General features: G+C 35.2%; 2 protein-coding genes and 1 pseudogene across 2 annotated transcripts; 2 read left to right on the forward strand and 1 right to left on the reverse strand.

The window, feature by feature from the left end:
- On the forward strand, window positions 1-1957 carry LOC124829354 (vignain). The gene is made up of 4 exons (XM_088106272.1): window positions 1-676; window positions 974-1210; window positions 1304-1444; window positions 1558-1957. Exons 2-4 carry the CDS (start codon window positions 1112-1114, stop codon window positions 1819-1821), a joined length of 504 nt encoding a protein of 167 aa, XP_087962398.1. The 5' UTR covers window positions 1-676; window positions 974-1111; the 3' UTR covers window positions 1822-1957.
- LOC148203486 (vignain pseudogene) lies at window positions 229-729 on the forward strand (annotated as a pseudogene).
- A 35-nt stretch (window positions 1958-1992) lies between the features above and the next one.
- LOC124829355 (peptide methionine sulfoxide reductase-like) lies at window positions 1993-3055 on the reverse strand. The gene is made up of 2 exons (XM_047302850.2): window positions 2556-3055; window positions 1993-2432 (listed from the first exon to the last, which is right to left on the reverse strand). The coding sequence occupies exons 1-2, from the start codon at window positions 2886-2888 to the stop codon at window positions 2175-2177; spliced, it is 591 nt and encodes a 196-aa protein (XP_047158806.1). The 5' UTR covers window positions 2889-3055; the 3' UTR covers window positions 1993-2174.
- Window positions 3056-16656: the final 13601 nt, after the last annotated feature.

Genomic DNA, 16656 nt, shown 5'->3' on the forward strand with positions numbered 1-16656 from the left:
AACACAAACACTTACATCTGTTCTACACAATTCTCTGAGTGCATGCCACAGTTTGGTATCTTCATGATTGCTCATTGTTGATGCCCATAAGGAACACGTAACTTCCTCGTTTATTTATTATTGCTTTTGTTTTCTTCTCACTAGTTAACTTTCGTTTCCCTATATAAACCCTCCTTTGCTCCCTTCCCTTCCCATCTTCCATTCGGTTTATTGATTCCAAACACAAACATGGCAATGAAGAAGCTCTTGTGGGTTGTTCTGTCCCTTTCTTTGGTTCTCGGAGTGGCCAATAGCTTTGATTTTCATGAGAAGGATTTGGCGTCCGAGGAAAGCTTGTGGGACTTGTACGAGAGATGGAGGAGTCACCACACGGTTTCGCGAAGCCTCAGTGAGAAGCACAAACGGTTTAACGTGTTCAAAGCAAATGTTATGCATGTGCATAACACTAACAAGATGGATAAGCCTTATAAGCTGAAACTGAACAAGTTCGCTGACATGACCAACCATGAATTCAGGAGTACCTATGCAGGCTCAAAGGTTAATCACCACAAAATGTTCCGAGGCACGCAACATGGGAGCGGGACCTTCATGTATGAGAAGGTTGGGAGTGTTCCTGCTTCAGTGGATTGGAGGAAGAAAGGTGCTGTCACTAATGTGAAAGATCAGGGCCAATGTGGTAAGCTTAATGATCACCACTCATTAATCATAGAGCTCAAACTAGTTGAATAATGTCTGATAATTAGCTTTTAATCGAGTTTAATGGCACTGTATGATCTATATAGCTGAATTCATCTATTGGGATAAAACTGTTGTTATTGAGTGAAAGCTGCATAAGGTGGGTTTTGTGTAATCATATTGTTTGGTACTCTCAAAGATATATTTCAGTCTACTACGGCGTGCTATATATAAATTGATTTTATGTCCTCACATAGGCTATAGCTTCTAATAACATTGTTTTCTTTGTCTTGTGTAGGTAGCTGCTGGGCGTTTTCAAACTGTTGTAGCTGTTGAAGGCATTAACCAAATCAAGACAAATAAGTTGGTGTCATTGTCTGAACAAGAGTTGGTCGATTGTGACAAAGAAGAAAACCAAGGATGTAATGGTGGGTTGATGGAATCTGCTTTTGAGTTCATCAAACAGAAGGGAGGCATAACAACAGAAAGCAATTATCCATACACAGCACAAGAAGGAACGTGTGATGCAGCAAAGGTGCATGTTAGGCCAAACATATTTTCCAATGAAACCACTATAATTATTAGATAACTTTAGAAACTAAAGTGCCAAAAATCTTTCATGTGGTAGGTGAATGACCTAGCTGTGTCAATTGATGGTCATGAAAATGTCCCTGTGAACGATGAAAATGCACTGCTCAAAGCTGTCGCCAACCAACCTGTTTCTGTAGCCATTGATGCTGGGGGATCTGATTTCCAGTTCTACTCTGAGGTAAATATCTAGTATGCTTACCACTTAACATGTTACTATAAGTATGTTGCTATAATTTAACTATTAGGTGTCAATACTGAAACTATCCTAATTTTATATAAAAAAATTTGCAGGGAGTGTTTACGGGTGACTGTAACACGGATCTAAATCATGGTGTGGCGATTGTGGGATATGGAACAACGGTTGATGGGACTAATTATTGGATAGTGAGAAACTCTTGGGGACCAGAATGGGGAGAACATGGTTACATCAGAATGCAAAGGAACATATCTAAAAAGGAGGGACTTTGTGGCATAGCCATGATGGCTTCCTATCCAATCAAAAATTCCTCTGACAATCCAACAGGATCTTTCTCATCTCCGAAAGATGAACTTTGAAAGCCTTCTACAAAATCAAACTCTCATATAAGTCTTAGTTGTTGTTTTTTAATTTTTATCTAAGATTGAATGCGAATGTATCCATCGATATATTACATCGCATAGAAATAAATGTTTTAATTTGATTGGACTGCTAGCAGTTTCGCATGTACCCTTCCTTATAGCAAAGAGTTGAATGCAAAGATATAGATTTAAAACATTTATAAAAAAAGTATATGATATGATCACTTTGAAGATACAAAATGACATTTTATTTTTGGATAGACTGTTATATTGGAACACGCATTAGATGACTGATAGAAGCTAGACATGATGAAATGTGTAGCAAGAAAATCATCAGAATTGATCCATGATCAGCCATAGCACCTGATGGGATCAGAGCAACCTTTTTCTGCTGACTGTTTGTTGCATTCACCTTTTCCTCCACCCTTCTCCAGATATTGCTGATGGTAGTCCTCTGCTTTGTAAAACCTCTTAGCTGGAAGAATTTCTGTCACAATCTTCTCCTTCAACTCCAACTGTTTTGCTTCTTTCGATTCCTGGGCTAAATGAGCCTGTTGTTCGTCGTAGTAGTATATTCCTGATCTATACTGTGCACCCACATCGTTGCCCTGAGATTTATTCATACAGAATAAACAACCAAAAATATAACATAATATTATCATAAATATATAATTAAAAAGAAAAACTTAAAATTTATTAGCTGCATGTTCATATTCGCGTAATTTACTTACCTGGCGGTTGATGGAAGTTGGGTTATGTCGAGACCAAAACAGAGCAAGCAGATCCGTGTAGGGGGAAACCTTCGGGTCGAACTGAACCCGAACCACTTCAACGTGGTTAGTGGTTCCTGTGCAAACCAGTTTGTAATCTGGGTCAGGTGTGTGGCCCTGAGTATATCCGACCTCGGTCTTTACCACTCCCACAATTCGCTGAAAGGCCAACTCCGCTCCCCAGAAACAACCCGATCCGAACTCAGCGAACTGGAGATCCGGAGTATCCGGAATATCCAAATCCGGGTCAAGAGCAGGGTTGTTGTGACCCTCATCACCTCCAGTGGCAGCCATCGTAGTTCACTTCGCTTCACCAGTGGTGGCACAGATTAAGGCCTTAAGATAAGAAGATGGAGCAAAAACGAATCTTACTTCATTGATTTTAATAACGACAAAAAGTCACCGATGAAACGAAACGGGATAGGAATGAAAATGAAACTAGGCTATCAATTTGGGTGGTTGCATCATATGACATCAATTGAGGGTATCAAAAATTTATTACATATATATATATATATATATATAGGTTTGCTAACGCGGGTACGTCTGTTTTTTCAGTTGGTATATTTTAGTAGACAAAAATATCTTTATATACAATGGATTCTTAGTTTTAAGGTAAATGTATTTTAATAATTTTCATTCTTAAAAACTAAAAAAAAAAAAAACCCCAAACACTTACTCACCTCTCATTCCTCTCAACTCAACTCTCGCAGTTGCTCCCTCCACCACCACCGAATGCTTCCTGCACCACCCCATACCAATTTTGCCCTTCTCTAAAACGGATATCAACATCCGTTTTACCTTCAACGGATGTTGACATCCGTTTTACCTTCAACGGATGTTGACATCCGTCCATTCACAAATCCTATATTTTAATTTATTGTTTTTATTTAAAAAAAAAAAAATCTTCAACGGATGTGACGACATCCGTTAACGGATTGCCACAACCGTTTTAATAAAACTTTTAAAACTACTTTGATTATTATTTAAATAATAATATATAACTTAAATTAATAATAATTATTTTATTAAATAAAATAAAATTAATTCATAAATAATTAATTAATAATTTTAAATTAATTAAATAATATTTATATATTAATTTAAAATATAATAAATTAAAATCTGAAAATTTAAAAAGAAAAAACTTTCCGATTTAATAAATTTTTAAAATCTTCAACGGATGTGGCGACATCCGTTAACGGATTGCCACATCCGTTTTAATAAAACTTTTAAAACTATGATTATTATTTAATCCGTTTTAATAAAACTTTTAAAACTATGATTATTATTTAAATAATAATACATAAATTAAATTAATATAATTATTTTATTAAATAAAATAAAATTAATTTATAATTAATTAAATAATAATTTTAAAAAAATTAAATAATATTTATATATTAATTTAAAATATAATAAAATAAAAAACTAAAAACTTTAAAAAGAATAAAACTTCAATGCGTTTTAATAAATTTTTAAAAAGTATTTTAATTATTATTTAAAATAATAATACATAAATTAAATTAATAATAATAATTTTATTATAAAATATAAAATTAATTTATAAATAACTAAGTAATAATTTTTAAAAAAGGTAAATAATTAAAAAACTTAAAGAAACTAAAAACTTAAAAAAACTAAAAACTTAAAAAAGAAAACTAAACGTAACGGATGTGGCACATCCGTTGAAGAATTTTTTCTTCAACGGATGTCGACATCCGTTCAGAGAAAAGGAGGAGGTGTAGGATATTTTAGAATATGAAGGATAATTTTGGAATTTAAAAAAAGTGTGGTGGTGTAGGAAGCAATGTGTGATGGTGTAGGGAGTAACTCTCCTCAACTCTTTCTCTTTCATCTTTCTCACTCTAATCTTTTCTCTGTCATCCCTATTGTAGCCCCAATTGAAAAAATCAAAAACACTTGCCGTTAAACAATCTTACAAAAAAATGATTTTATAATGAGTTTTCATCTTATAATTTTTGTCTTATCTAATTTTATCCAATTTTCACAACCATAAAGGAATTAGTAATTGACCTGGAAAAAATCAGAAATACTCGTTGTGGCCTGGAAAAAATCAGAAACACTCGTTCTTAAACAATTTCTTACAAAAAATGACTTTATAATAAGTTTTCATTTTATAATTTTTGTCGTATATAATTTTATCTAATTTTCACAAGCATAATGACATCCAAAAGAATTGGTAATTGGCCTAGAGGGTTTTTTTTTAGAGATGTTGATTCAACATATGCACATGATGAAATTAGAGAGGTTAGTGAAGATGGTGAAATTGAAGAGATCTTGAATGAACCTTTGCCTGAAGGTGAATATGTCAATGACTCAACTCTTTACAAAGGCAAATTGTCTGATTTTTTCAATTGGAGCTATAGTAGGAATGACAGAGAAAAGGTTGGAGTGAGAGATGAAAGAGAAAGGATTGAGAGTAATGAGAGAGGTGAGTAAGGGTTTGGGGGGTTTCTTTTTTTTTTTTTAAGTTTTGAGAATGAAAATTATTAAAATACCCTTAACCTTAAAACTTAGAATCCATGATATATAAAGGTATTTTTGTCTACTAAAATCCGGTACCCATTGCTAAAATGTACCAAATGAAAAACAGGCGTACGCGCGTTAGTAAACCCATATATATATATAAACTGCTGTAAAATAATTCTTTTTATTAATTTTTAAACTTAATTAACTTTTAAATACTTTACAATTAAATGTTTTAATAATTTTTTATTGAAAATTCTTGTTTCATTAACTTTTAAATACTTATTACAATTAAATATTTATTTTTATTTAAATAGCTTCTCATTTGTTGTTTTGTTAGGAAATGAGATGATAGTTCCTTTTATTTTTTAAGAGTGATTCTCTCTACACCTCACTCATCTCATCTTACACTTCCTTATTTTTTCATATTTCCAACTGTGCCCCTTTAATCTTTTGATTGTTTTCTTTATTTGACCCATTCAACAATTAGAAAAAAACACCAAACCCTCCATTCTCTGCCTCTCTTCCCCAAACCCTACACCCTTTTTTCTCCTTCTTTCTCTGTCAATCTTTCTGTTAATCTTTGCCTCATTTCATGTTCTCAAATCCTACACCCCTTTCTTTTTTCTCTCTTCTCGCGGAGTACTTCCTCTCCCTTCCTCCCCTCCTCCCCAGTTTTACTTGTCGCACTTCATTCTCACATACTATTTTTGTTGGTGGCGAAGACCTTGGAAGTGCGGTTGAGAGGCGGCCGAAGTTGGAGATGTGGTTCATGGTAGCCGCACTTAGAAGTGCGGTTGACGCTCGCCGCACATGGAACTGCGGTTGATGCTTGCCGTATATGGAACTGCGTTGACGTTCATCGCAGTTGGAATTGCGGTTTAGGGTTTTTTTTTCTTTCTTTGGGCATGGCCGTCGTGGCTTACTCCGCTTACATCCACATTCGCGGTGGCTCCGACTGCCAGAAGGCCTTGCAGGTGCCGTTTCTAGTTGACGACATCTTCGTGGCGCTGGTCTCCGCCTTGGGGTCGTTGTACCGCGTCAATAGGTGCTCTACGCTTACCTCTTCGTCACACGTTCATCGTGGGCCTCACTGGTGGCCGCAAGAATGACTTTCTCATTTTGTTTGTTCAGTTTGGTTGTTGTGAGCCACCGGCGTATTGTGGGTATGGTTTTGGAAAGCGCCAAAAAAGGTCCAGCAGTAAATAACAAGAAGATGGGTTGAATCATCATTAAACTTTTTCAGAATTTAATAAATAAAGGATAAAAACGTCTTTTGGGAGGTGCAGGCTGATATGGGTGAGGTGCAGGGAGGAACTCTCACTTTCTAGTCGGTAACTTATCTATTAATTCATTCTTACTTACCAACTTTTTTAACTTTTTAATTAACTTGTTTTTTTTTTCTTTCTAAAAATAAATTGAATATTGAGTTAAAAAAAATTATAAAAGAAGAAATAAAAGATGAAACTAATAATAACGTCAATCTATTAACAATAAAATTAAATACTAAGTTAGTTAAAAAATTAAAAAATATATTTTAAATAATGACCGTAGCCAAAATATAAGCCTAATTTTTATATGATATTATAATTACATATAATATGAACACATAATTTTCCTTAAAAATAACTGCTTATTGTAGACCGTGTTTTAACTATAGTAAAAATAAAACTTAATATTTATTTTGGTTTATATATTCCTCATTTGTGTTCAAAGTGACATTAACACCTTTATTAGCTACTCTTCCAAGACTACCAATGAAAAATTCTAATGTGAAAAGGATAAGTCCATCAGAAATGTAATTTAATTGAGAAGAGAGAAAGACCTTTGTTAGTTTTTCTTCAATCATAAATCATAAGTGCCCTAAGAGACAATGGTATGTATTACAACTTGGAGATTAAGATTCTTTCCAAACTAAATGCAATGCATGAGGAAAAAGAAATAAAGTTACAAAATATTGATGATCATCATTTGGGAGTGAGTACTATTAAATTTATGGCTCATGTAGGAACTTTGCCTTTAAAAGTGTTGTTGATTAACGGTGGTAGCTTAGATAACTTCTTACAACCTTGCTAATTTTTTGAAACTTCCAATTGAAAAAGCTTCAATATTCAAAGTGAATGTGGGAAATGGTAACTATATGGAATCTGAAGAGTTGATTCAATAGTTAATACTACATGCAAAAGGAATAATTTACACTGCTAGTGTTTTTACTTCCCAATTTAGGTGCGGATCTGATTTTAGGGGCAAGTTGGATGAAGACAATTGGGCTTCATTTGGCTGATTATGAGTCGCTACAAATCAAATTTTTACATGAAGGAAGATTCACTACATTGTAAGGAGAAAGTGACAACTTAACTACCGCAACTCAACTACATCATATCATGAGAATGGTTCATACAAATGTTATTACTAAAGTGTATAACATGCAAGTTATTCAGGAAGAGACTCATGCTCTTCCTTTGTTAGAATTGTTGGATAACTTATAACCATAATTAGCCATCTTATTACATACACTCTCAATGGTTTACCATTATCCATAACTCATATCCACTCAATTCCTTTGTTAGAGGGGTTAAAGACAATTAAAGTGAAGCCATATAGATATCCACACAAACAGAAAAAGGAAATTGAGAAACTGGTAGAAAGCATGTCAAAAGAGATAATCATCCAAACTAGCAGCAACTTATTATCGTCCCCAATTATTTTGGTCAAAAGAGATAATCATCCAAACTTGGAGAGTATCCACTGACTATAGAGCACTAAATGCCATCACTATTAAGGATAGCTTCCCTATTCCTACAGTTGAAAAACTAATTGACAAGTTGTATGGAGATGTTACTTCTCAAAATTGGATTTAACATATTAAGATATCACTAAATTCTATTCAATTAGGAGGATAGACATAAAATCTCTTTTAAAATGCATCAGGGCTTGTATGAATGGTTAGTAATTCCATTTGGGTTATCCAATGCACCGACAACCTTTTAATTCTTAATAAATCAAATTTTTTTAGGGATTTCTTGAAGAAGTTTGTGTTAGGTTTTTTCGATGACATTATAGTCTATAGCACTAATTGGAAGGATGACCTATAACATCTGGAGATAGTATTCGTATTCTCAAACAACATCATTTCTTTCCTAAATTCTCCAAGTGTACTTTTGGAGTACAACAGATTGGTTATTTAGGCCATACATTGTCAAGAGATGGAGTAGCAATAGATATTGAGAAGCTTCAAGCAGTGAACAAATGGCATAAATCCACAAGCTCAAAACAATTAAGAGGATTCTTAAGGTTAACATGGTATTATAGTCGCTTTCTTAAAGGTTATGTTCATATTGTTGCCCCCTCACAGATTTACTCAAGAAAGATTCGTTTAAAAGGTCAACTTCAGTAGAAAAAGATTTTGAAGAATTAAAGTCAACCCTTACAACTGCTCCTATGCTAGCTATATCTAATTTTGTTGAACCTTTTACGTTAGAAATAGACATAGGAGCTATCTTAAGCCAAAATAGACATCTTATTGCTTACTTTTCAAAGATGTAGTCCATGAGAATGCAGAAGCAATTTGCGTGTGCTGGAGAGTTCTATGTTATAATTGAAGCTTTATCTAAGTTCAAACATTACTTGTTGGGTCACAAGTTCATTATTAAGACTGGCCAAAAAAGTCTGAAAGAGCTTTTCTATCAAACTCTTCAAACACTTGAGCAACAACAATGGTTACCCAAATTCATTGGGTATGACTTCACAATCCAACACTCCCCAAGAAAGGAAAATAAAGATGTTGATGCTCTATCTAGGAGCCTTTCTATGGCTTGGTCAGAACCTTCAAGCACATGGCTTAAAACAATAGTTGTTGCAACAAAAAATGATCAATCATTGATGAAAATTTATGAAAATTGTCTTAACAATGTTGGTAGGAAGGGAGATTATTCAGTTCAGCAAGATGTCCTCACATGGAAAGGGAGAATTATGCTACCAAGAGATGACACCTTAATAAAGACGGTCACGAATGAATTTCATTCACCTAAAGTAGGAAGGCATACTGAAACAACGCAAGCAATTGCTAGAATTAGTTCTCAATTTACTGGGACAAAATTAGGGAAGATATCAAAAAGTTTGTTCAAGAATGTGTTATTTGTCAACAAGTTATGATTACTCAGTTCTTACTAGTTAGATTTCTTCAACCACTTCCCATTCCAAACTTTGGGAGGACATAACGATAGATTTCATAACTTCCCTATCCATATATCACAAGTACTTTAATATCATGGTAGTAAGTGATATATTATCAAAGTTTGCTCATTTTATTCCATTGAAACATAGTTTTAATAACAAAATAGTAGTGGATGCATTCATTCAAAAGATTCTTAAGTTATATAGGTTTCCAAAGTTCATTGTATCAGATCGGGATATATCAACAATTTTTGGAAACAATTATTTAAATCTCAAGGCACCACACTAGCCATGACCTCCACTTACCATCCACAATCAGATGGTCAAACTGAGAACTTAAACAAAACCTTAGAAATGTACTTAAGGTGCTTTGTCTTTCATCATACTAAGGTTGGAGGAATATGCTACCATGGGCTCAGTATTGGTATAACTCTTCGTTCCATCACAATATTGGCATCTCTTCTTACCAGGCTATGTATGGAAAATTATCACCTTCCATGATCAGATATGAACATAGTGAGCATGATCCAATAGATCTCCAAGATTGCCCGAAACCTCATGATGATGTGTTAACAAAACTTAAAGGAAAACTACATCTTTGCATAACTATATGAAGCTGTAGGCAGATAAATAAAGGAGGGATGTACAGTCGGAGGTATGTGATCACATTGGTGAAATTATAGCCATATAGACAACATTCTATTGTGTTAAGAAAGAACCAAAATTGATTCTTCGGTATTTTGGTCCATTCGAGATAATTAAGAAGGTTAGGAATGTTGCTTATAAATTGTTGCGTTCAAATTATGCAAAGATACATCCAGTATTTCACATTTCCTTCATTAAAAAGTTTTAGGGTGATCTTAATCAGTAATACTTCCATCTACCACTAACAACAAATGAACTTGGTCCGATAATGTTAGTATACAAGATTCTGGATGTTTGTGTGATTAATAGAAATGGGAAAGAGATTTCTAAGGTTTTAGTGCAGTAAGATTCATTGTTGGATGCTGACAACTCGTGGGAAGATCTAGATGAGATGAAGAGAGCTTACCCACATATCAACCTTGAGAACAATAGGTTGTTATAAAAGGGGGATTAATGTAAAGAAGGTTTTATACGAGAAAAATTGATAGAGCAAAATGATCACGTTTCGAGTATTGAAAAGAGCAAAGGAGTGCGTAAGAGCTCACGTGTAAGAAGGGAGAACGTTAAATGGCCTAATGGGATACATGAAAAAAGGTCTCATGGTACGAATATTCTCTCCCTAATTTCCTTTCTCAATATGTTTTATAACTGTCTCCTCTCTAAACCCTTTTTCTGAAATTCCTTTTACAATATTATGTCAAGAATGAGACTTGTCGAGCTCAATAATGTCTTGCAATCTTAACAACGTTTGCCGAACTCAATAAAATCTAGTTGAGCTCAATAAAATAGCCTAGCAAAATTAAATTCACCTAGAATCGTGGTAGTTGACTCTTTACTGTTTCTGTTAGTATTTTGAAGGTTGTGAAAGGAGTAGTTGATGTGGTAGAGAAAATGTAGAGATAGTAGAATGTAGAAGTAGTAGTTGAAAGAAGTGTTGTAGTTGTCTTTAGTTGTAGTAGATGTTAGCTCATACAAATGGTAGATGTTGGCTTCATACATCAAATTGTAGAGTTCAATGGTATTTATAGACCCATAGATTATTCTAGAACATACTAGCCACAACTTATGTGGAATGTTCTAGATTTTTACCTATGTAGAATATTCTTGATTTTTCTTCCTATCTTAGGTTTTTCTAGAATATTCTAGAACTTGTATTACATTTCAATTCTTCTATTTAAGGAGCTTCTACATTCTTCTAGAATTTGCATTACACTTTAATACTCCTCCTTAATGCAAATTCGGTAACTCCAAACATTGTGCATAGTAGTTCAAATCTTTGTCTTGGTAACATATCTTCAGTTTGATCTTCTTCCTCCATTTCCTTGACCATACTTCTTGCTTTGATGTTTCTTCATAACAGTTAGGTTCAATCATGGCCATATTGCAAGTTTCATATATGTCTACCAAAGATCTTACTCTTCTTGGACTAGATTCAGGTGAAGAATCTTGTTGTGCAGGTGGAGAAAGCGTACCTGAATTTTCTTCCTCTTCTTGAGTTTCTTCTTGAGATTGTTGCACTGGAAGTAAAATGTTGCTTTTAACAACTTTTTCTTCTTCCCAATTCCAAGAAGCATTTTCATCAACTTCAACATCGCGACTGATGATGAGCTTTTTCGTTTGTAGGTTGTAGACTCGATAGCCTTTTGATTGTGTGCTATATCCCAAGAATATTCCTCGTATAGTTTTGTCTTCAAGCTTGTGCCTCCTTTGATCAGGAACATGTATGTAGCAAATAGACCCAAATACTCGTAGGTGTTTAGCCGATGGCTTTCTCCCACTCCAAGCTTCAATAGGAGTCTTGTCTTGGACTGCTTTAGTTGGACATCTGTTTAGAATATAAACTGCAGTGTAAACTGCTTCAGCCCAAAAAGTATTAGGCATACTTTTCTCTTTCAGCATTGATCTTGCCATCTCCATAACTGTGCGATTCTTTCTCTCTGACACGCCATTTTGTTGTGGAGTATATGCGACTGTAAGTTGTCGCTCTATGCCTTCATCTTCACAGAATTTGTCAAACTCGTGAGATGTGTACTCCTTGCCACGATCACTTCTAAGTACTTTTAGCTGTTTTCCACTTTGCTTCTCAACAAGGGCCTTGAATTTCTTGAATACTCCAAAAACTTCTGACTTTGCCTTTAAGAAATAGACCCATGTCATTCTAGAGAAGTCATCAATGAAGAGGATGAAATACCTGTTGTTATGATGTGAAGGTGTTCTCATCGGTCCGCAAACATCGGTATGAATCAACTCCAATAAGTCTTTCGCTCTCCATGCTTTGTCTGTCGAGAATGGTAATCGATGTTGTTTTCCGAGGAGACATCCTTCACATGATTCATTATTCTCCTTCAAGCATGGAAGATCTCTCATCATGTTTTTCGTATATAGAAGCTTTAAGGCATGTGTGTTGAAGTGGCCAAATCTCCTATGCCAAAGCCATGAGTCATCAACTTCTACCTTCATGGCAATATTAGTTCCAGGTTTGAAGCTTATAGGAAAGCTTCTATTTCTCTTCTCCATTTTTACTTGGCCAATTTCTATCATTTTATTGTCATAAATTTTGCATGTATCTTTCTCAAAATGAAGAGAATATCCATTCTCCATCATTTGGCCAATACTTAAAAGATTTTCTTTAAGATTTGGAACTAGTAAAACATCCTTGATGAATTTCGTACCTTTCTTTGTCTCCACCATGACAGTTCCTTTGCCTCGAGACTCCACTGTGGTGCCATTTCCTAGCCGAACTTTGACATTGACAGATTTATCAATGTCTTTGAAGATGCTTTGATCTTTCGCCATGTGATTGCTGCATCCACTATCCAAGTACCAACTTCCTTCTCTACCAGAAGATTCTTGATTAGCGTAGAATAAGAGTTTCTCTTGATTATCTTCTTCTGCAAAGTTTGCTTGATACTTATTTTTATTACGACAATACTTTTCTACGTGACCAAATTTCTTGCAATAGTGGCATTGAGGTTTTCCATGATGCCAACAATCTTTTTCCAAGTGACTTGTCTTTTTACATATGCCACATGGAGGATATTTTTCTTGACGAGTCTTCGAGAAGCTTCTAGGATTTTCTTTATTTCTAGAAATTTCTTCTCTACTTTTATTTCCTTCATATTCTTTATTCTGAGACCGTAATTTTAGTTTTGATTGAAAGGCATTTTCAACCGAGTCTTCTTCATGCCTTTTCAATCTTTGTTCATATGCTTCAAGAGAGCCCATTAGTTGTGTGACTGACAATGTAGCCAAATCTTTTGTTTGTTCAATCGCGGTTGCGATTGCATCATACTTTTGGGGAATAGAAATTAAAATTTTCTCAACGATCTTTTTGTCAAGAATATTTTCCCCATAGGCTCTCATCTGACTAACTATTTCTTTTATTCTAGAATAGTAGTCTTTAATGGTCTCAGATTCTTTCATTCTTAATAATTCAAACTCTCGTCTTAGAGAATGAAGTTTAATATTGCGTACCTCGTCACTTCCTTGAAACTCCTCTTGTATTGTATTCCAAGCTTGTTTTGCACTTGTGGCACCAATTATCCTTGGAAAAATTGTCTCATCAACTGCTTGTTAAAGAACAAATAAAGCCCTTGAATCCTTCTGCTTGTTTTCTTTCAACTCCTTCTTTTGAGCTACAGTAAGAGTAGAGGTGTCTTCTGGAATATTGAATCCCTCTTCTATGATATCCCATAAATCTTGAGAGCGGAAGAATGTCTTCATTTTGACACTCCAAAAATCATAATTTTCTCCTTTGAAAATAGGTACTGGAATTGATGATGTTTGATTAGTAGTAGCCATGTGTTGAGAATATATTTGGAAGTAGTAGAATGAGTTATAGTTTTGTTTGAGGTAGTTGAAAAATTTTATCTACGCCCAGTAGATGACCGAACGTAGCTCTGGTACCACTGTTAGTATTTTGAAGGTTGTGAAAGGAGTAGTTGATGTGGTAGAGAAAATGTAGAGATAGTAGAATGTAGAAGTAGTAGTTGAAAGAAGTGTTGTAGTTGTCTTTAGTTGTAGTAGATGTTAGCTCATACAAATGGTAGATGTTGGCTTCATACATCAAATTGTAGAGTTCAATGGTATTTATAGACCCATAGATTATTCTAGAACATACTAGCCACAACTTATGTGGAATGTTCTAGATTTTTACCTATGTAGAATATTCTTGATTTTTCTTCCTATCTTAGGTTTTTCTAGAATATTCTAGAACTTGTATTACATTTCAATTCTTCTATTTAAGGAGCTTCTACATTCTTCTAGAATTTGCATTACACTTTAATAGTTTCAGTTTTTATTCAGTTCGCTTGTATTGTATTGACACATGAACTTTGAATATAGTACTGTTACATTATGTTTTTTCTCGTATACTTGCTTAATAAAAATTCATCATCTTGGTTGTGTTTTTTATCTTATAAATGCAAATGGATTATTGAAAAATTTGATCTGTCATGAATTCAAATGGGATATGTACACGGGAAGGTGTAAATCGGATAAGCGAAGATGTAAACTGTGGGTGTGGAAGCAAAAGGGAAAACTGAGCGAGCCAATGGACGATGAGGGTTCTTGGTCCTCTTTGTCTTCTTCTCTCAAGGCTTTGTTCATGGTTTGTGCTGCCGATGAGGGTTCAAAAGATTGGGATTAAGCATCCGCGCGAGAAGAAGAATACAAAGGACGAGAAGAAAACTTCTTTTTAAATAATTAGAGGTGTTCAATTGTAATTAAATAAAGGACATGAATGCAAAAACGGGGGCTGACGTGATTCACCGTTTCTTGTGATAAAAAAGAGAGTTGACAACAATAAGTAAAGAAGACTGAATCTATATAGTTCTCAAGTATGCAAATTAACTCAATCAAACCTTAAAATAAAGTCAAAAACCAACATGATTCATAAACCAAAAGCATAATATAATCAACCCTTTCTTTTTTATCAAAGATAAAGTTTATGTATATCAAAGGGTCATAAAATAAAGCAAGAGACAATAATGGGGAGTTGGACCGATCGGTAAGGACGGAGGAGTCAGGTATGAGCCAGTTGAACATGATGCAGTTGGTTGATTGCCGATATGCATTAAAGGCCAATTAATGCTATCAGAAACATAACGTTTGGCTTTAATGACCAAATAACAAGCAATAGCAAATAAAATATACGACATTGATATGGTATTGATTAGTAGTTAATGGTTATTATTAAGAATCAGGTCTATAAATATGAGATTAAAGTCCAGTTAATGACACTTTTAAATAATAATTACCCTGATCTCCTTGAAACTAATCTGACTTGAGCGTCGAAGTATTTATTGCAGGTCACAACCGATCGGTATTGTGGAGAGGAACTTTTACGTCGTAGGAAGTCGCATCGGCAAAGTCAGGACAGTCTCAAACCCAGTAACCGAAACATTTTGGCGCCCACCGTGGGGCCGAGAGTGCAGGATGCAGGAATTAAGGGCTGAGATGGCAGCGTTGAGAGCTGAATGGGGCAGCGGCTGAGAGGAGATTCAATGAAAATCATGTATGTAATGTCCGACGTCTAAGGGGCTCCATAGACGTCGAACAATGCAATGTCCGACGTCTATGGAGCCCCTTAGACGTCGGACATTGCATTAACCGACGTCTACTGCAGCTCGTGTCTTTGAGTAGCATAGTAGCACCTTCTTTCTTTGCTAGTTTCGTCTTAGAAAAGGTTGCGTCTTTTGGATCTCTTATGGCATTTCAACCGAAAACCGAATCTGGGTCCTTGCCTAGTTCCATTAAAACCGCCAATGAAAACGAAGGTAACAATAGAACTAGGCAAGGACCGAAGTTCGGTTTTGGGTTGAAATGCTATAAGACATCCAAAAGACGCAAGCTTTTCTTACGAGGAAACTACCAAAGAGAGAAAGTGATACAACGCTACCCAAAGACACGAGAAAAACTGCACCAAAACACAACAAAAACTCATTTTAATCGGTTCAAGTGAAAGATAATCAAGCAAAGACTAATATAATCGGAATAAAAGTACGTTTAAACGGTTCAAAAGAGACAAAAGCGCACCTGGAAAAGCAATGCTGCGGAGAGAAAAGGCGAGAAAGAAGACGATGAAGTGGTGCTCGTAACAGCAGGTTTGATGTATGATTTAACAGCAAACTAGACGTCGGCTCCCCAGTTAAACCGACGTCTATTCTGGCCTAGACGTCAGGAACCTCACTAATATGACGTCCAAAACAATTTTTCATCAGACCATTTGTCCGTCGGATGGCGTGATCCGACATCTCACGGTGGAAAAAAATAACTTTTCATCTACCTGTCAAACATATACACGTCCGTTGGGAGGGGCACCGACATCTATAATCGAATGTAGACATCGGGGTGGCGGGATCAGACGTCTCTAAGGCTGAAAAAAATGAGTTTCCACCTACCTGTTAGGCATATAGACGTCTGTTAACAGACGTCTATATGCCCACTTATTTACGAAAATGCCACCGATCAATAATTTACGTTGGTTATTTTGTGGTCCGACGTCTACGGGGTGACGTTAAAGCCCAATTCTGCACTAGTGGTTGGAACAAACGAAGGATTTTCATTGTCTGAAATTTTCAATGCTGAATTCACACGAGAAGGGGGAGCCTTGTGTAACAATCTTCGAAGCAGACGAGGTACCTTCACCTAATTTCCCGAGATCTTTCTTACGAGCCATCATTTGCAAAAAAGCTTGATGTTTCTCCATCCTGCCGAATATATCTGAAATAATAAGAAAAATTTAGACAAG

Source organism: Vigna umbellata, chromosome 2 (genome assembly GCF_029865625.1).
Source record: "Vigna umbellata cultivar VRB3 chromosome 2, Vumbellata_1.0, whole genome shotgun sequence".
NCBI lineage: Eukaryota > Viridiplantae > Streptophyta > Magnoliopsida > Fabales > Fabaceae > Vigna > Vigna umbellata.

Excerpts from the sequence above, each read along its gene's own strand:
- LOC124829354 (XM_088106272.1), top strand. The coding sequence starts at position 1,112 with ATGGAATCTGCTTTTGAGTTCATCAAACAGAAGGGAGGCATAACAACA. Across the intron at positions 1,211-1,303 it reads GAACGTGTGATGCAGCAAAG|GTGAATGACCTAGCTGTGTC; the intron begins GTGCATGTTAGG and ends TTCATGTGGTAG. Across the intron at positions 1,445-1,557 it reads ATTTCCAGTTCTACTCTGAG|GGAGTGTTTACGGGTGACTG; the intron begins GTAAATATCTAG and ends AAAAATTTGCAG.
- LOC124829355 (XM_047302850.2), bottom strand. The coding sequence starts at position 2,888 with ATGGCTGCCACTGGAGGTGATGAGGGTCACAACAACCCTGCTCTTGAC. Across the intron at positions 2,433-2,555 it reads CAACTTCCATCAACCGCCAG|GGCAACGATGTGGGTGCACA; the intron begins GTAAGTAAATTA and ends AATAAATCTCAG.